Source organism: Nesoenas mayeri, assembly GCF_963082525.1.
Source record: "Nesoenas mayeri genome assembly, chromosome: 8".
NCBI lineage: Eukaryota > Metazoa > Chordata > Aves > Columbiformes > Columbidae > Nesoenas > Nesoenas mayeri.
Window position 1 is genome coordinate 14,022,161 of NC_137554.1, and position 20,732 is coordinate 14,042,892.

General features: G+C 39.3%; 2 protein-coding genes across 3 annotated transcripts; one reads left to right on the top strand and one right to left on the bottom strand.

The window, feature by feature from the left end:
• Positions 1 to 1,028: 1,028 nt before the first annotated feature.
• On the bottom strand, positions 1,029 to 11,212 carry DBT (dihydrolipoamide branched chain transacylase E2). Its single transcript, XM_080349118.1, has 11 exons — positions 11,150 to 11,212; positions 8,106 to 8,229; positions 7,860 to 7,935; positions 6,792 to 6,973; positions 6,301 to 6,428; positions 5,313 to 5,550; positions 4,362 to 4,528; positions 3,510 to 3,587; positions 2,425 to 2,616; positions 2,179 to 2,250; positions 1,029 to 1,272 (listed from the first exon to the last, which is right to left on the bottom strand). The coding sequence occupies exons 1-11, from the start codon at positions 11,198 to 11,200 to the stop codon at positions 1,105 to 1,107; spliced, it is 1,476 nt and encodes a 491-aa protein (XP_080205244.1). The 5' UTR covers positions 11,201 to 11,212; the 3' UTR covers positions 1,029 to 1,104.
• Positions 11,213 to 11,846: 634 nt separating this feature from the next.
• Positions 11,847 to 20,288, top strand: RTCA (RNA 3'-terminal phosphate cyclase). Of its 2 annotated transcripts, XM_080348643.1 has the most exons (11): positions 11,847 to 12,188; positions 12,310 to 12,410; positions 13,277 to 13,420; positions 14,528 to 14,651; positions 15,120 to 15,178; positions 15,699 to 15,840; positions 17,086 to 17,210; positions 17,337 to 17,395; positions 18,006 to 18,100; positions 19,295 to 19,399; positions 19,757 to 20,288. In XM_080348643.1, exons 1-11 carry the CDS (start codon positions 12,144 to 12,146, stop codon positions 19,853 to 19,855), a joined length of 1,098 nt encoding a protein of 365 aa, XP_080204769.1. In that variant the 5' UTR covers positions 11,847 to 12,143; the 3' UTR covers positions 19,856 to 20,288. The 2 variants fall into 2 exon arrangements, with proteins under 2 accessions (XP_080204769.1, XP_080204770.1); XM_080348644.1 differs by lacking the exons at positions 11,847 to 12,188; positions 12,310 to 12,410 and adding an exon at positions 12,634 to 12,768.
• Positions 20,289 to 20,732: the final 444 nt, after the last annotated feature.

The window sequence follows — 20,732 nt, forward strand, 5'->3', positions numbered from 1 at the left end:
GCCACACAACTGAAGGCATTAACTTGAACCTATTCATTATGGGCCTCGTATCTGAGTTTAAAAAGTCCTTATCTCACGTAGTATTTTTTAACATTAATTCTTTGTTGTATCTGATTAATCTGTCAAATTCTAGTATCTGAACATCAATAATACAAGGTGATGCAAGGTTTTACAAAACATTCTGCTTACTGTCAGTCTTACCTAATGACAGAATAACGAGATCCTCCTTTTTTTTAACAATCAGATGCCTCCTATAAGAAAAAGATATAACTGGAAAGCATTTAAGGACTTAAACTACTTCCAGCCTATAAAAAACCCAGGATATTCTAGAGGAGGAGTGTCAAACTAATTTTCACCGGGGGCCACACCAGCCTCATGGTTGCCTTCCAAGGGCCAAATGTAATTTTGGGATTGTATAAATGTAACTACTCCTACATTCCCTGTTCTAGAGGGTATTAAGGCCCTGCTAGTAATCAATAAATGTTATCAGTAAGCACTGGAATAAATATGGCCTCTTCATTTATAATTTGATAAAGAGTACTTGGGCAAGTAATTGGCAGGAAAAAATGAACTAGCAAAAGACTTGAAAGGTTTACTCAGTTAAACAACAAAAATCTCTCTGGACATCTTACAGCAGAAGCATAAAAGGCATTTTATTTGTACATGCTGTTTGCATAATTTTTTTTGTGAATTTGTATATTATTTGTTAAAATAAATTTACATGTCCAACAAGAAAGAACTATGAGTATTTCCCTTCAAAACAGGTTAGTCAGATTATACATACTGCAGATGTAGGTCAGTGTCATTGAGTCATACCAGCCTCACAACTGGATATATTACAAAAGGCAAAATAAAGACATTCCATCACCATATTCGGAAGTCGCACCATGATTTATGGACAGTCTGCTGTAGAAGAAATTGCAGCGCTACTAATTAAAAGAAGTAACAACTAACTGATAGACTGATATCAGCTGTTGAGAACTTTTAACCACATAAAATTATTATATTATGTGAGTAGCAAAGGGCACGTGCTAGCAGAGCCAGCTTTTATAGTTATTCAGTCTAATTCACAAAATTTAAAGGCATATTCTGGCCATGGTTTCTTTATTTAAGGTCTAGCAGCATTGAAGCAGGGTTCTCCAAATAAGATTTCCACAAGTTAGAAAAACGGGCCATTGTAGCTCCATCAATGATGCGGTGATCGGCTGACCAACTCACATTCATTATCTGTGCTTTAAATACTTCACCTTTTCCATTAAACCGAGGAAGAAGCTAAAAATCAGAGAAAGGGGGAAAAAATTAAATATTAAATACTTTCATTAACAAATCTGTGTTTTATTATTGTTAATTTGTTAATCTAGATTTAAACATTTTGCCGAACTAGACAGACAGCAGTAGTGCCATTCCAAAAACAAAGACCTTCCCATTATTGTTTGTGCTGTGGATTAGAATATGTTGCAAACCTACATCATAACCAATCATATCTTGTTTGCACCATCATGGAAATGCTTAAGTAGTGAAAATTCTTCTTGACTCAAAAGTTTCTTCCTGAATAGTTTATTGCACTGTCAGTGCTCAAAGTGAGAGCTTCCTTAAAACATTCCCTAAACGAAAGGCTCACAGGAATAACACAGAAAAAGTTTATTAATTAATATAAATTTCATTTCCAACATTGATCTCAAATGCATATGTTGAAGAACTAAAGCCTGAAATTCAGAAAATATTAAACTGCCTTCACCATACAGAGTTCTGTATGGATTAAGCTACTTGGCTCATGAAATTAAACTTCATTATCAGAATAGGTTTTTAGTCTCAAGTTTTCTCCTTGATGATAACAAAAATGCTATCAACACATTGCAAAAGTTGTAAAAACATATTTATGTTGTTTCTTGATAACCAGAACGCTAAACATACATGTGAGTGAAATATAACAGGATTCTAGAAAACAAATCCGAACCTTTGGCATGAGATCTCTGTGTAAACATTTGGTGTCTCTGCACAGTCATCTAAAAGCGTAACAAAACTTGTCAATCACAAGCTATGCAGTTTTTTGTAACATAAAGAGGAAATGTTTATATAACAAAAACAAAACAAAGGGACGCCACATTTCATTTTCTCTACAGATGACCTGAGTTAGCTGAGTTAAGCATTCACATCACTAAGATGAAGTTAACATACCTGTATCTTTCCAAGTGCTCCAATAGCTACTTCAGGAGGTAGTATCACTGGTTTAGCATATGTGCCACCAATCTAGAAAGAAAAATCTGGGAATATTAGTTTGTGGTTTTGGTTTGTTTGTTTGTTTCTTAAGCAGATTGCCTCTTGCATTAGTTGCTACGTTCTGTTCATTGCATATAAAACTTTACTAAGGTATTCATTTCAGAAGCAGTTCTCAGATATAAATTCTCCTTTTTCTGTACTTACCGTGCCAATATTTGAAAGGGTGAATGTTCCCCCAGTGAGGTCGTTCGTTCCCAGTTGGCCTGTGGAGCCCAAGGACTGTAGGCGATTTAATTCAGAAGCAATCTCAAACACACTACAGACTTGAACATTTTTCACATTTGGGACAATTAAACCTTGCTCTGTATCCATAGCAACTCCAATGTTGTGTGAAGCCTGCAACAAGTTCCATTAACCATACATTAACGTAAGCAGTCAACATAAAATGTATTTGACATAAAAAGCACTTGAATAATGTCTTCTTCAAATAACTTTTTAACCTAGAAAGTGCCGTCTGTAGTAAACAATTCCTCTACACAACTTTGAGGGGAGAAGGTGATGTAAAGTTTTCAATATTAGCTTTCCACATCTGCAAAGTGATTTTGGCAATTTCACATTCAGGAAATAAAAAATCCTGGAATCAATTTTGCACTAAAAATATTTCAGTTGAGTAACAAGACATGACTAGTAGATTTTAAAGAGAACAATAAATTTTTAAAAAAAAGAAAACTGAGTTGCCTTTCATTTGCTAGAAGGAATATGTAAGGATTCACCTGAGAGATACTGATAAACCAGCACAAAAAGTTTGTATTACAAGAAATGCACACACATCACTTAATAGAAATGTGCTGCCCAGAAGTATCAATCCAGCAGTTTGTATGAAAATTAATTCATTTTTAATCAAAATTGAGTTTAAAATATTACTTCAATACATGAGGATTGAACACTGGAACAGTGGAACCTCTGTGCCATTACTACAAATATTACTGTATTAGATTTTAAATGTTTTCATTTTGAATGCTTGGCCCATCTTCAGGTGAAAAATAGGAAATCACTATATTAATATACGCTTTTGAGGCAAGCCTGAATAACCAAGTGACTCATCAAATAAACTGTTGAAATAAGATCAATAATAAATCAAATCTAATCTTAGAATCTGGACACACAAACTATTACCCAGCACATCACCATAATTTTGGTTCTTACAAGTAGCTCAGACATTCTGAAAAGCACTTGGTAGCTGTTAGTTTAGGTTTTCTGCTCACAACTTTTATTGGTAGTTTACAAACCTTATATGTGACATTCTGACAGCTTTCATCCAAAGAAGCATTTAGAATGGGATACTGCAATAATCCCAGAGAGGCTGCCTGAAAAAAAAAGAGACCAAAAAAAAAAAAAAAAAAAAAAGAAGACAAAAAAAATACAGATATTTGTATTTTATAACCATAAAACTGCATGGAAAGAAAGGAACAGTGGGAGACAATTTAGCTTAATAACAATATGGATTTCCTCAATGCAATCAAATTTCGCTTCAACTCCTGATCTTCTCTGTTGATATTCTGTCATTATGAAGATAGCAGAAGGACAACTTACAAAAAACAGATATACATCAAGACAGACATAAAAAGTGATAATCCCTTTCCCAAGTATAACTGAAGCTGAATCCGCATTTGTTATTTCTATTCCACAATTCAAATAAAATATCCCAAGACAAAAGATTCGAGATGCAGCAGCAATGTCATTCTCAGCTCCCCACTTAGATGACAATTATTTCAAGGAAGTAATACTTAGTCCCCTAAAGAGAATGAGCACAATGAGTGCTTACTTAGCACTCTAATTGAAAAAGCATTACCATAAGTTTCAGACTAAGCTATGCATTCAATGTGTAGCTTAGGTAATGCATCAGCTTCCACTCATGCCAACAGTTGGAAATAGAACCATGGCAACTAAACAAATGCAAGCATCTGGTCTTCTAAACCACAGAAGGGACACACCTGAGGGGTTCATTACCAACAGAAATAAGATAGTAATAATAACAATAATAACAACAACAATAATAAGGACACATTTCACACCAGGTTCATTTTAATGGACAATTTTGGCAATAAGTGCTCTGTACAGTGCTCTGCCGCACATCTCACCTTTATGAAGAAAGGCATCAAGGAAAGCTTAACTCCACGAAGTTGTGCTAGAGGTTTCAGCTCTTCTCGCAGCTGAACAAGCTGAGTCAAGTCAATCTCATCACAATAACCAAAGTGGGGTATCTTCAGGGCTGCACTCATAGTCTTTACCATTGCCTTCTGAAAACCTGCAAAATATTCACCAACTTCATAAACCAACAAAATAAGCTTCTGGGAAGCTATGGTGAAATTTCAGTTACTTGTTTTCATCAAACAAATTACACAACTTAAAAAAAAACCAAACCAACATAAAACCCAACCACAACAGAAAAAGGACAGTGTAAACTCACTTTACGATCAACAGTTATTTAGCAAATGAAATTCAATTTTCACAATTGTAATATTTCAGATTATATTACTGCATATATCTCCTATGTATGTTTTTATTTGAAATCATAACACAGTAATCTGCACTACTCTTTCCAGCCTCTCCAAATAAACATTGACTGAAAGGCAAGCAAAAACCTTTTATCTTCCTCTTTTAATGTGACTTTTCTTAACTTGCCATCTTTTGTTGCACTCTTCTCCAGAACAAATGTGAATGCTGAAATACACTACTGTTAGGCACTGATAAACACTTAAATTCACTGCACTTTGCCACTAATTGCATGATGATTCATACTGCAACAAATTCACGTTTCAGAATTCCTACCTGTTTCAGCATACGTTTGAAGAAACATGGATTAAAAATGAGCAAGTGCAACTTGCAGCCCAACTCCATTTGAGTGAAACATGAACAATTATTTCATAAAATAGTTATTTCATGCAACACCCCCTTACAGAGCATGTTTTCCTGTTGCTCACTTGCATGACAATAACATGAAACACTCCCATCAAAAGGAATCAACTGTTCACTGAGTAACATTTAGTGGTAGTCTACTGGGAACATGATCTCAAGATTTCATTATTTACCTGTGATAGGTTCAGTTTTATCTTTTCCTGAAAACACAACAGGTCTGGAAACAGGAATTTTGCGTGCCTTGTCCTTTGGAGCAGCTGGCACAGTCTCTGATTTTGGCAAAGGTGGGATAATTTCAGCCTTTGGTGATGGAGGTAAAATAGCTCCTGTTTGTTTGGCCAAGTAGTTGAGTATGTCTTCTTTAAGGATTCTGTTATCTTTCCCTGTTCCAATAACTTCACTCAATTTAATCTGAAAATAACATAACAAGCTATGACACTTTCATTTTACAGCAATATAAAAATATCCTATATTGTAAGCTACGGTTAAAAATTATTCTAATTACTAGTCTAACATACCTACAGTTGTTTTTCACTTTCTATGATTTATTAGGTACTCAATGTTGTTAAAATCACCCAGAAAACCAGCTAGGTGTCTAACTGCATATTTAAAGAGGAATTATGAATACTACTTGCCTCTTAATTACTTCACAAAATCAATAATGAAATATTAATTTGAAGAAAGCAATTTGTCACTTAATTTTTTCTTCTAAAAATGCACCACAAGCTTTCAAAACCAATGGAATTCTTGTAGATTCACAGGAAAAATAATTAGAATAGCACTTAAAGGTCACCTAGTACATCCTCTGCTCCAATGCAAATGTGAAAAACAGAACAAGGTAGCTAAAGCTGAGATTCCATTTTATCTCCTCCTTCCTCTGTCCCAGGAAATCTATTCTGATACTTTATTATTTTTATTCCAAAAAGGTCATCTTAATCTCCAGCCTAAAGCATCTTAGCTGCATTTCAAGTCCACTAATTCTTTTCCTATCCACCGTAATAATCAGAAAGCACAGTTCTCTCATCTTTACTACAGTTTTTAGACATTTTAAAAGTATTTGAAAACAAGTCATTTCTCTCTGCACTTCCTTTTAGATCACTGTTCTCCTGGTCAGTCAAGCTGCTATACAAAATGCAGCAGGCCCTGATTCAGCAAACTTACATTGTTCTCCATGGCCAGACGACGAACTGCAGGGGTTGCTAATGTTTTGTGACCTTTTATCTCTTGGTGAGTGTGCTCTTCATGAGACATAGGAGGTGTTTCAACAACATCTTCTTCGGGGGAAACACCTACAAATGAAAGAAAAACATTAACTTTACTACATTAAAAGCATTTGTTACAATTCCGACCTCAACCATCCTGCGATTCTGTGACAGCTGAACTTTAACATTTACTTTGAGCTACTGTGGATGGGAACAAAGCATGCTAAAGCCTGCTGCTTAAGCTAAACTTTCAATAGGACATATTTGGCTTTTGAGGTTTTAAATCCTAGTAAAATATCACAGCTTTTTCTACTAATTTTCTTGACTCTATAAAGGAAAAAAAATAACTCAATTTTAAGATTTTCAGGAGGAAAACATACACGCCTCTGTCACTGAAGGTTTTATAAGAACAAACATAAAATATATAAGAGAAAAAACAGCTTAAAATACCTTTCGAAGCATCAGTTTCAATGTCCACTAATGGTTTTCCAACATAAGCAGTTTCATCTACATTGTAATGGAGTTTTCTAATGATGCCATCATAACGACTAGTAATAGTAACAGATGCTTTATCGCTCTGTACTTCACAGATGCTATCAAACTGAGACACGCTATCACCTTCTTTTACATACCTAAGAGAAAAGACACAGGTCAGTATAAAACATCCATGCTGTGTATCCTTTTGATAACTTCAGCTATATGCATCCCCACAACATACAAATGCATTCCAGTTAAGAGGAAAAATTCTACATAATGGATACATTTGCTATATACCTTTTGCCTGACTGCTTCAGAACCCTTTGCTGTCTGAAATGACAAAATGATTTACAATATCATCATGCATATATTCTTCGTATTACTTCGGTAAAGCAGAGTTTTCTTGACAGATTATAAGACATCTAAAAAATAACTAGCCCAGCTTAGTCTGAACCTAAGGAAGTTCTTCATTTTGTGCCAGGATCAGTATACAATCAGTTTCAGAAAAGACACCAAAAGTGGGAAATGCTGTCTTCTATGCAAAGGAGGTATTTTCACCTATTTGTACAAAGAATGGGGCATTTCAATGCTGCCTTCCTTCACTGTACACTTTGATTTTGCTTAATCCATTCATCACTGGCTTTTTAAAAACTATGTAAATGTTCAAATTACTAAAGTCAATAGGAAAGGGGTATAGGATGAAATTATCTAGATTCTCCAGACTAGTCATTTGTTTCTAAAGTTCAGCCTAAGCAAGTGTAATAAAAGACAGACCTCCAGCACTCTAGAAACACTGAAAGAAAGCCTAAATACAGGTGCAGTCAGGCCATCCCACTACTCACATCTTCTCCACTCCCAAATTAACCAGATTGCAAACAAACAAAATGTAAAGCTCAGTATAGACAAGGTTTTAAAATGTGGAAAATTAAACTTAAAAAACTTCCCTAGTAACTCAGAAAACATATTCTCAGATAAATAATTGATACAGCTGTTAAACTACTTAATGATTTCTTAGTGTATTTCTAATAAAGCAGAGCTTACCATTCTTTTACAGTCACCTCTGTAATCCCTTCTCCAATGTCAGCAAGCTTAAACTGGACAATTTGGCCACATGAAACTTAAAACAAACAAGGAAATGGAAATACAGCATGTTTAGTATTAAATGTACCAAACAGAACAACCTGAATGCATCAAAATTAGTCTACATACCAGTCATATACAAACTGCTAACATAACACTCATAAAATAGCAACATAAAATACATTATTTTATTATGAAAAAGATTACCAGCAGATGTTCTGAATAATCGCTGTTGATGACTAAACTTGAGGGCAGATTTGTCAAACACGCATACATATTTTGATTTTATAAAGCGAATGCTGCTGCACGATCTAACACGGTGAATGCAAACCTGGGAGAGAAAAGTCTCAAGTGTTAATATAATGGACTGAGGAACGTAGAGCTCATTTAATATTCCTGACGCAACAGTTTCTAGTTTATATAAGTTCTTATGGAAACACTATTATACTGAACACACACTGAATGTACAATAACCATTAAACTAGCATAAACTTTGCCAAATATTTTAACTTCTTTCACTAACACAACACATGGGGAGATCAAAGCCACAATAGCATAATCAATTAACAAAAATCATGACAAGATCTGGTAAGAGATTCATACTTGCTATTGTTTTTCTAAGCAATCAGTTTAATCAGGGCACACACACAAAAAGCATACATGGTATTAACTACATCAGCCATTATCAAGAATGGATGCTGCAAGGGTCCCCTAGACTGCAGGAAAAATTAGCATATTTTTGTCAGTTCTTACTGCAATCAAAGGTTGATCTGAAGTACGAATTGGAAAGGAACTTGACATCAGCAGGCAGGGACAGTTGCCCTCTTATTTCTGTTAACATATAGAAGGCAATCGGTCTTCAAGTAACTGTAATTTCACATCAACTTTAATGATATTTTTTTAAGAACTGCACATGAGATGGTTTTCTTTCATGGTTACAATTATATTTATCCAGAAATCAACTTAAAGGGTCAATGGAATTTTCTGAAAGGTTCTTCAGACAGTGAAGGAGCACAGCAAATCTATGAACTACTTCTAAATGTGAAGCTTCATAATGCTTTCCATGTGTTTTTAACATTTGGTAACCAATGCAGGTAGTAAATTAGTAATATCACTGCCAAAAAAGACAGGCTGGCTTTGTTACAGAAGAGTTTAAATGCTGTTTCAAATTGTATCTGTAGGAATAATTCAAAACTACTGCACTAAAAAAAACCTGAATCTTTTTGGTTTGCAGTTTTGCATATTCTCTACTAAAAAGCTGGTGTGCTAGGATGTTAAAGCAAATATACAGTACCCAATCAGTTCATAAAACAGTGTTCCTTTCTAACAAGTGGAAAAAATAAAATCCATTAAAGAGTCTGTGCTTATTAATTTCAGTATTTAATCACCAAACTACTATTTTTGGTATAATGCCAAATAAGGAAAAAAACAAAAGCATATAAAAGATAAAATTAGTTCTAATATCCATTGCATACCCACCTACATATCTTGATGTCTGGAAAAATATAGTAATAAAAGACAAGCACAGTACCAGCATTTATGTTTATGTCACCACTATTATGCTGTTTGTATGACAATTTAAAGGCAGTAAAGCCACAGTAAGATAACATCTTTTCCGTGCAAGTCTTCAATGCACGGAGTTACAGTGGGGAGAAGAAACTGAGGACCCACTCCAGCCTCTTACCGCTACTGTGGACACACCAGCCAGGGGTATATGCCTGACTAAGACCTGTGGTTGAACCAAGACAACTTGGGAGCTGTTTGCTATTTGGGGGAGAACTGCCTTTCCCCTGTTTAGTTCAGTTTTGGTTGTTTCCTTAAAAAGAAGCCTGCTGTGCTTTTCTAAGCCACCACTGATCCCAAAGCTCTACTGCTAGCCTCAGAAAAAATGTTTTTATGCATCCTGCAGGCAACTGATTACCTAATGAAATAACATTGAATTTCAAAGTCAAATTGCATAGCTTGTGCTCAATGGCAATGACTTCACATTAAAGGATACTCCTCTACAGAACTCTTCTGACTTGCGGTCACATTAAGTCATTTTAGTGAACATTTACTTACATTTGATTTGTTTTGCCTATATATTCTGAATCTCCAAGTATATAGTTGCCTATATACTAAACCAATGTCCTTGGTAGCATATTTCAGTCAGATGTTACTCCTCACCTAAACACCTGGCACCATGTACCAGTGTTCAGGTGACTGTTAATTCCCTACTACTTCACACAAAGACCTCCAGGCTTCTTTCTTTACTTCTTTACAACTTACAGCCCCCATGGACAACCACCATTACTTTCTCCTTTTCAAAATACAATACAAATAATTTTTAAGAGCAAAAATTGAGAACTACAACTGATCCTTAATTTTGTTTTCACTTGGATTATCTTCCAAAAAGATGTTTCTGATATTCCACAAAACAGCAGTGACATAATTGGAAACCAACATTCTTCACTAGAGCAGGAAGACCATAGCACAAAAAGACCAAAGAAAGCACAAAGTCTTCAGGATGGTATAGGAGATTATAAGCGTCCTAAAACGCAAACGAGTAGATTCACCTCTTGAAGTACAATAAGGTAGCTCAACTACTTAATGTACAAATATCAAGGCTCCTGGGACACAAAGTGATAGGTTTCCCCCCTGTGCAGATGGCTGTGCAAAGCGGGCAGATGGCGGGGCGGAGGAGCGCTGCTGGCAGCGTAACGCACAGGCAACGCAATGAATCAGACGACTAAGAAATAACAGAAGAGAAGGTGTCAGTGCCTCGTTACGGGAGGCACAGGTTTCCTGCGCAGGGAACACGGCGAAGACGCTGAGCGGGCAGGAGCCTGGGGCAGAGACAGTCCGTTCTGGGGCCCTGGGGAGCGAGAACACTGAGACCCGGGAAGCGGCGGGTGGGCTCTGCGGGCAGCGCGGGCCGGGCGGGGCCGAGCGCTGCCGGCTGACAGGGACACGGTCACCTGTGCACCGGCGGGCAGCGGCCGCACAGGCTGAGAGGAGGCGGGCGGGGCAGCGCGGGCACTGCCCGCCCGCAGGCGCGGGGGAGGCGGCGGCCGGGAGGGCTGAGGCGGCGGCAAATCCGCGACTCTGTCATGTTTGCTCGGAGGGGCTGCGGCCCGGTCCTCGCTCGCTCCCGGCTGGAAGGAAGCCACAGGGCTTCAGGATTCCGCCGGCGAGGTGGAGGAGCCGCGCGTCGGCCACCGCCTCACCGGCCAACCGGGAGCGCCACCCCCCGCAGCGCCCCCTCCCCTTACCAGGCGCCCCGCGCCGCGGCAGCTGCTCCTCACAGCGGCCAGGGCCGCCATCTTACTCCGGGAGAAGGCAGCGCTCGCGCTTCGCACACCTCCCACCAACCAGCCAATCGCCGCGCAGCCACGGCGGCCGCAGCCAACCGAGACCCGGGCCAGGGTGGGCGGTGGCGAAGGGGGCGGGAGCGCGGGGCGGCGGAGCGGGCGCTCGGTGCCGCCGCTGCTCGGGGAGCGCAGGCGGTGCCTCGGAGCCGTCACACGCCCACAGGAAGTAACGGGAGGGCGTCACGTGCCCGAGCGCCTAGCGAGGGTTCCCGGAGCAGAGCGCGGTTTCCCTTGGCCGGAGTGGCGTGAAGGCAGCGCGGGGAGCCCGGCGAGCCCGGCCCTTCCCCGTACACCTCTAATAAAGTCACGAGCGCCACTGCCGGACCAACATGCGTACGTCTCTCCGCGCGTCTTTCAGCGATTCGGCTTCAGGGGAGAACTGCTCTGTTGTAAACGTGACGGCCGGAATCCCGCTACCTTCCTCCGGGGCAGCAGAGTGCTGCAGGGCACAGCTGTGCCCCGGCGCTGCCGCCCCAGCCGCTGCTTGGCTGCGCGCTGCCGCGTTTGTCACCGCTGCGGCCCTAGAGCCTCGGGAAGCGGGGAAGGCGTTGCTTTCTCCGGGACGCCGAGCCGCTGCAGCCCCGCCCTGTGCCGGGACGCGGTCCTTAACGCGGGGAGGAGGAAGCTCTTGCAGCCACTACGCGGCTGCCCGTGCGCTGGGACCCGGCGGCTGCTCCTGCAGCGGAGCCGCCCCTGCCCACCCACGGAGGGCGGGCGGGAGGTAGCTCCGGTCTGCGCCTGCTCCGGCACCGCATCGCATCTCGGGCGTGCTTCCGGGTAGCGTTCGCGGCCCCGGGAGCTGCTTCGCCGAGGGCTCGCCGTGTGCAGGGCCCCGCCGGCATCCCGTCAGCGCGGCAGGGGCCTCTGCGAGAGACTGCTCCGCGCACCGCCAGCCATGGACGGGGACCGGGTGGAGATAGACGGCGGGATCATGGAGGGGGTGAGCTCCGGCGGTGGGCTGGGCTCGCCTCACCTCGCCCCGAGCGGCGGTGGCGGCCGGGCCGGTGGCTGGCTGGGCGGGCAGTGCTGTACCGGCTGACGAGCGCAGTTTCTCCGTGCAGGGCGGGCAGATCCTGCGAGTGTCCACGGCGCTGAGCTGCCTGCTGGGCCTGCCGCTGCGGGTGCGCCGGATCCGCGCCGGGAGGAGCCAGCCCGGCCTCAGGTAACGGCCCTTCCGCGGCCCCTCTCTGCTCTCCCGGGGGCCGGCTCGGGGCGCCGCGGTCCCCGGGCACGGTCAGCGCGGCCGTGTGTGAGGCGCTCCGGGCGGCCTTGCAGACGCCTTGGCTTGATTTTGCCTGAAGTACTTCCAAGAACAAACCCCAAGTATTTCCATCGCTTTAAGAAGGCCCTTTCGGCAGAAAACCCCGGCCGAAGGGCTGAGCCGGAGGAAAGCTGCGCCGCGGGCTGGGCGCCCCGCAGCCCCCCGGCCGGAGGCTCCGGACCCGCCGGTCAGACACCCCCACAGAGCATCAGAATTATTCTCCAAGGTGCTAAGCAGACTGCATGGCCTGACACCTGAAGTACGTTTGAGGTCACGTAGTGCCTCAGCAAAATGTGATTCACCCAGCGTGCAGTGTTAAGAAGTTTGTTTCTTTCCTGTTTAAGTTACTCAAATAAATGGAAACACAGGCACAGCGAAACAGATAAATACCAAAGCTGTCAGTTCTCCTGTGGCTCTGGCTACCAGTTACTGGCTTGGCTCCAGTTCAGCATTCCCATCGTTAACCATTGCATTTTTGTCCAAGCATTTATCACATTATGACAAGCGACTGCTCCTGTGTCTTGTCTGCCTGGACCCATTCTAATGGGAAACACAGTGGAATCCTGCAAATTCCAGAAGGGCCTGAATGGTGCTCTCTTGGCTCCTGTGAACTCAGAAGAAGTACTGTAGGAAGCAGATTGAATTTCTGATCCTTGTTTGATCCGAAATTTGCAGTTGTAGTATTTATTAGTTGGTATTTAGTAGTTCTTTTAATGTAACATAAGAATGTAGTCCGTTTGCATATATCTTTGTTTTGTCACTCCAAGGCCTCAGCATCTGTCTGGATTGGAGATGATTCGAGATCTATGTGAGGGGAAGCTGGAAGGTGGAGAAATTGGCTCAACAGAAATAACCTTCACTCCTGGGAAGATTAAAGGTGGAACCCACATAGCAGATACAAAAACAGCAGGGTATGTCTTTGTACATGGATAATGACCGATGAGTAACTGCTCTTAACTGCTTTTGGTAACTTTAAAATTATGACAGAAGACTTTTTGTAACTTTAAAATTATCACAAAACAGTGAGGGGAAAAAAAAAGAACATTATTACACACATAATAAGCCAAAATCTGTGCTGCCTGAGACAGATACATGTGACCAAAGAACCTTTAGAATAGCAGGATATATATGAATGAAGTACATGCAGGTGTAACAGTTTTAAAATTATAATTGTTCTATAAGTTGAACACTTGATTAATGTTAAGCAAAAAAAGCTGCCTGTGTTGCAAAACCTAGTTGGGTTTAGCTATGGAAGGCTGGGTTGAACAGTTGTTTGGAAGCATAAGCTAGTTTAGGCATAGGTTAAAGTTTCCTTTAAGCTAAGATAAATATTTTTCTGAGCTGCAGTAGTACAAACAATCATGCTGATGCCTTTTACTTAACACAGAAAGGTCTGAGTAAGCAACCATGCAGCAGAATTAGTAATTAAGCACACACACAAAAAAGGGAGACAGTATGGTTCACAAACATTTGGAAGTTATTTAAGAAAACAAACCCATGTTTTCTTCAGTTCAGTGGTGATCACTGTTTTCACATTTCAAAATTATGTGTGAAACCCCTGTGAGATAACTGTTTTGTTTTGCTGAACAAATTACTTTAAAAGCATATTTTCTATACTGAATTTTCTTGTGCAGGATGCTCACCAGCTGCTAGGCAATTCTGTACTTTTCTAAACATCTTGTTATTAAATAAGTATTAAAATGTTGAAATTACTGCCTACGACTTTTCTGCTTTTATCATCTGTTAGCTAAACCTACAGTTTTCACAGTTGGATCAGTATACTAAGTAAGCTACATTACTTTTATTTCAAACAGGAATATTAAAGATGCGCTTATTGTGAAACAAAATCCTTCATATTTAGACTTGCTAAGGACATGAAGTTTTAAATTAGTATTTTTTAAGGCAAATAAGTTTACTTTACAGATCATGTTCAAAATCACATACTTTTATCAATGCTCTGGAAGGTCATTTGCCTTTGATATGTAATGATTCTGTGATTATCTTGCAATTGCTTTTAGGAGCGTATGTCTGCTGATGCAGGTAGCAATGCCCTGTGTGCTGTTTGCTGCTTCCCCATCAGAACTTCGTTTAAAAGGTGGGACTAATGCTGAGATGGCTCCTCAGATAGACTACACAGTCATGGTAGGGGAACATTTCTTCGGTTTGGTGCATATTTCATGCATATACATGCAACGTAACTACTGTACTTCTGTTCCTCTTGCTGCAATTTTATTTGTAATTGTGGAATTAGGCGTTGCACTATTCATGTAGAAAGCAACCAGTGTTTCACGGAATTTCATGAAGCAGCAACTAGTCTGCTTAATTTTAATTACTAAAGAAAATATATTATTTATTCTAGAAGTGCTGTAAATTGTTAAGATTTTCTCTTCCTTCTGTAAGAAAATCCTTGTACACTAAGTGTCTATTCAGAATGAAGTATGCAGAATGTCAAATAAGCTGTATGTATAAGACTGGCTATCTTTTTTTCAATAATGTAACTGAAATTTGTGTGTCTAAATATTTTTCTTTTTGGAAGACTGCATAAAATAGTAGAAAATTATAAATGCTAAATAGATTCACCCTATGTTTTTATGTATGCTTGTTTTTCAGGTTTTCAAGCCAATAGTTGAAAAGTTCAATTTCACATTTAATTGTGACATAAAAAAGAGGTGAGTTACGCAGACATGTGGCAGAGGCAGGCCTTACTGAACCAGTGCGTGAGCGCAGAGGCACGCACACAAGGCGCCCTCAGTCAAGCCGAGGATGAATTTATAATAGATGAACTAATGTGCATCAGCTGCCGCTGTGTGTAGTGCCACCAGATGATGAATGGGATATGGTTCTTTCCTGTCTGTTTTTTTTTCATTGCTGAGCCTTCAGCTGCTGTTTAATGTTTCCTATGGGCACCCCTGAGGGAAGCGCCTGCTGAACAGGCAGGACATTACTGAGCTTTTTCTGAGGTGCCAGTTATGTTGATGTTAGGTAGTTAATATTAAGTGTAATGAGGTAACACTGTTAGAGAACCTAATTCTCTCATAAAGACTTGTAAGGAACACATCAAGAAAATTCATATGTACAGTAACAGAGAACATAAAAATGTATAATTAAATATATTTAGAGCATTCTGACTCTTATTGGTTTCCATGTGCTCTTTGCATTTAATGATATCTTATTACTGTTCCTAAATAGGGGCTACTATCCTCAGGGAGGTGGTGAAGTTGTAGTCCAGATGTCACCAGTCAAAGAGTTGAGCCCAATAAACTTAACAGAACGTGGCACGGTGACAAAGATATATGGAAGAGCATTTGTTGCTGGAGCGCTGCCTATAAAAGTAAGTTTTGATAATAGCCCTGATACTGTCCAACTTCATATATCTACATAAAATTGCATGTGATCTGCTTAACATATATCTGCTGTTCCTGTATATTGTAGTTTTTCACATACAAACTAAGTAGCCTTATTAAATTGTTTCAGTTATTCAGGCTGTAGAATAGTATTTTGGACGTTTCTAAAACGCATTTATTGCATAGGAATGTGGTAGCACCTAAAACAGGAAATGGGAATGATGTCATTGTTATCCCTCATATGACTCTTCAAAAGTTCTTAGTGTATATTGAGGTGTACCTTATATCTGATGTACATATTGTTCATATTTACATCAATTATTTTAAATCTGAAATCATGGCCCTCATTCATAGATTTATGGGTAAACTATGGTGCACTGTAATAGGCAGAGGTCAGACTACATCAAATTGTTTGACCATTGCTAAGGGTATTAGACAGAACAAGTTAAGGGTAGGTTTAGCCAAAGATAAAACAGAGAAAAATTTGCTCCTTTTTACCTCCTTCTTTCTATTATTCCTATCCTGTCTGGTTTTGCAGAGAATAAGTGGTGGGATCTCTCCAAGGCTCCTTCTCATGCACAGGCTAGGAATTAGTAAAGGAAGGAAAAGGAGAAACTGAGTTACTTTTTGAAGAGCAGGTTTTGATCTTAAAATCTTCAAACCTATTAGTATTGGCTATGATTGCATCACAAGTATGGGATAAGCTTCATATGCCCCCACCTGCCCATGATTTAAAATTGTTATTTTATATAATATATCTTACAGAGTACATCCTGTACATAATAATTGTGGGTTGTTTTGGTTTTTTTTTTTTTGTTTAGTTTTGGTTGTGGGCTATTTTTTGGTGTTTCTTTGGTTGGTGGTTGTATGTTTGCTGAGGGGGGTGTGCTTTGGTTGGTTTTTTGTTTCACAAACTCATGTTTTGAGATAATCAAAACTAAAATCAAATCTTTCTCCCTATGAATGGAGAATAGTTCTTGAATTTCTATTGATATTGAAGCTTCTACCTATATCACTCTAATTCTCATTTGTTCAACATATAATGTTACCTTAATTTTGTGAGAAAATTCTCAGAAAAGATGATGTTCAATTCTTGCTTGTTGGATTTTATTACAGTCTTTTGTTTTGCTAGTTGATAAAATAACCCTTTTATTCAGGGATCCACTGTAAAGGAAAAAGTATTACTATAGTTGCATAATTTAATTAATGTTTTTTACCTCTCACCTTGTTAGCTGGCAAAAGACATGTCAGCAGCAGCAGTGAGATGCATCAGAAAAGAAATCAGAGATCTTTACATTAACATTCAGCCTGTTCGAGAACCTGATGATCAAGCCGTTGGGACTGGAAGTGGAATAATGTAAGATGAGCCCAAACTTTCCATTGACACCTATAACCTTGCTGGTTGATTATTTACATCTTGATTACATATCTGTTAAGTATAATGTGAGTGATTTTGGTTTTAATGTTGATTTTTTCTGCTTAGTGTTGTTGCAGAGACTTCAACAGGCTGTTTGTTAGCTGGGTCATCACTTGGCAAAAGAGGTGAGAGTTGTATGAAGTACACCTCACAGATTTAATGTGCTATTAATAAATAGGAATCTGAAGTATAATTTGTTCAAAGATGTGATGCTTTGAGTGTTGCATTTTTAAATGGATGTCATTCCGTAATAAAGGACAGTGGAAATAAGCAGATTTTAAACATAGTAAATGGAATCTTACACTTTATACTTCTAAGCTGCTTCCGCCTAGTGACAAATATAAAAATTGTTAAACTCACCTTTTATCAGAATGGATTGTTACGGATCACTGAGTTGAAAATACTTCTGGACTTTAAGAACATACAGTCTTTGTGGTTCACCCCTGAAGTTTTTGTTTAGCGCTGAGTGTTGATGTGTATCTAGATGAAAAGGAATAGAAGTTATTTTAGTTTTAAATCGTTTGAATAAAATATTTCTCTGACTGTAAGTGAGGCTACTTACTATGTGCCATCATAAGATGGGAGTCTTTTTAAGAAGACATTTGAGGCAAGAGCATGGAAATAGCATTTAAAAAGTTCATCTTTCCTTGATGTAGTCTTTTTTTTTCCTTTCTGCATTTTTAGAATGTTAAATAATAATTGGCAGCATCCTAATCTCCTGTATTTCTCTGTTAGGAAAGAATCCTGACAAGGTTGGCATTGAAGCAGCTGAGATACTGCTTAGGAATCTTAAACATGGTGGAACTGTGGATGATTCTCTGCAAGACCAAGTAAGGCTTCTGAATGGCTTCACATGAGGTTGAAGTAGAAAGAGCATGCATGTATGTATGACTTGTAAATAAGTATGAACAAGGGAAGAATGAGATTTCAAAGTTAGACTGCATCTCCACAGGTAGGCATGACTTTACATAATTAGTTGATAATTAGAAGTCTTAGGAGATTTCCAGGTGTGGTCACAATATCGCTAGGATTAGCAAATTACATACAGTTCACAGGAACCACAGATGCTCCTGGCTTTGCACCAACACTATTAATTTTTCCCTTTCTGCAAATTTTAGTAGGTATGGAAGAAAAGAGGTAGGAATTTGCATCTATTTGGCACCCCATGTAGTGTAGTAAAAATAGCTCCCTGGTTACACATTAAGAACGGTATTACGTGAAGCTATAAGAGAATAGAATATCTAAGAGGTGTTCCTGTTTGTCATGCTCACCTAATTTCATTTGAGAATGAAGAACTTCCACCCTCCACTATCTTATTTCCAATAATGGAGATTGGTAAGACTCTTGGGTTGTTCTAGGTGGGAGACATTACCTTTTAGCTGTAAACACCTGGTCACACATTACTATTACGTAGTAGAATAGGAAGTATTTTGGTCTAGGACTCATCCTCCTTTTTCCAAAGTGTACACAGTACAATTTTGGTGGGAACATGCCACAGCTAGATTCAGGCTGTATGGGAACTATTCAGACTTACCTGATACTTTACTGAGTACTTGTCATGGTGATGTTTGTAACTGAAATCAGAATTTTTAAGTATCTGTCTGGTGATTACATCACCAGAAAGCATTATAATTTTAAAAAAGAAAAAAACACCACCAACAAAACAACACCAAAAAAATCCTTCCTGAGGTTTTTCTCTCTACACAAAAGTAATAATCTGGAGTCTAACATGACTTTGGGGAATTTTGGGGCAGGAGGGTGAGGGAGAGCCAAGTTAAATGTGGTAAATGGCAAACTCCACTGAGAAGAGTAACAGCCCTTTTTTAATAGGTATTACAGCAGTTATTTCCAGGCTTCTTGGGCCTTGGATCACACTTCACACTCAGCACCATGAAGTTTAGGAAACTTGGCAAACCACATTTTAACATCTTCTATACTTTCTTTTTTTTTTTTTTTTTTTTTTAAATCAATAAGTTCCTAAGATTTGAAGAGTTACTTAACTATTACCTTTTCCTCCTTTTCAGCTGATCATTTTTATGGCACTAGCAAAGGGGGTGTCTCGAGTGAAAAGTGGACCAATTACACTTCATACTCAAACAGCTATACACTTTGCAGAGCAGCTAACAAAGGTGAGTCCAAAACTTCAGGAAGTTTTCCCTGTCAGTTGCCATGCAGCAACTAGGAAACGTGCAGTTTAGCAGGCATTGTGAACTGAACTTAATCATGCAGAAAAAGCACTAGCAAAATAATTGCTACCATATTTATGTGGGAGTTTACCTGTAGAAAACAAACCTACATTACAGTTAAATGCCTTTAGAATGGTTAGATACTTTCACCACTTTTATTTAAACATTTCTTAATTAAATCAGTCAAAGCTGTAATATTGATAAACACATGGCAATACAACTATTTGAAATCAGATATTGAATATTTAAACTTACATATGTTATAACTTAATTAGTGATATATTTCTAATCCTGTTTTAGGCCAAATTTACTGTGACAAAATCGGAAGAGGAAGATTCCAGTACAGATACCTACATCATTGAGTGCCAAGGAATGGGGATGATAAACTCAAATTTATAGGGCTTTAAAAAAAGGCAGAAAACTGACAAAAGCAAAACTCAACATACCTCAGTGATGTACTGCACTACATTTCAATGGATGTATGATATGCGCATGAACAGGAGGAGCCTTCTGTCACATCTGAGGGCTTTGACTTCAAGGATGATGTCGAGTTTTTCCTTGATGTGCTGAGAATCTGTGGTGTGAAAAATGGCAACTTTACACTTTTCTCTTTTTTTTTAAAGTATTAGCAGCAGAATGAGTACAGACAGGACAATAAATAGAATACATTGTATGTATTTGAGAGCTTCAGTTAGAAGCTTTAAAACTTCAGATTCACCACAGTAGAAAATAACTATTTAAGTTTTGAAAATGGGAACCTTTATGTTATGAGGTATAGGGAATGCAGTGTACCATCAAATCTGTATTGCTTTCCTTTAGCCATTTTGTTTAAATCGTGCATGAAGAAATAATAAAGCAGTATCACCATATAAAAGCCTGGTATTTATGTTTGCTGTTTCTCAGCAGGTTGTGTTAGTGGGAGTTGGATACAGAGTAACTTTTCAGAAGGATAATTTCTTTCCCAACAGAAAAAACCCACTCAATGCGTAAAATAATCTTCTTTTACATCTGATTTCATCTATTCTTTTAAAAAAACTTCTCAAGCAAGCTAAAAAGCATTACATCGCAAACACAAAATATTAACTTATGATATGATTGGATTTTCTGTCTATAGTTGTCCTTGTTAACATGCTAGCTGAGTCTGTATTTTCACCAAGTTGTTGTTTAAAGGGTGTACTTGATTTCAGCTGTTGAACACACATGCATAGGCACACAGGTACAGAAATGTATGTACACGGCACTGCATAAACACGCAGGTATATTTAGGTATATAAAA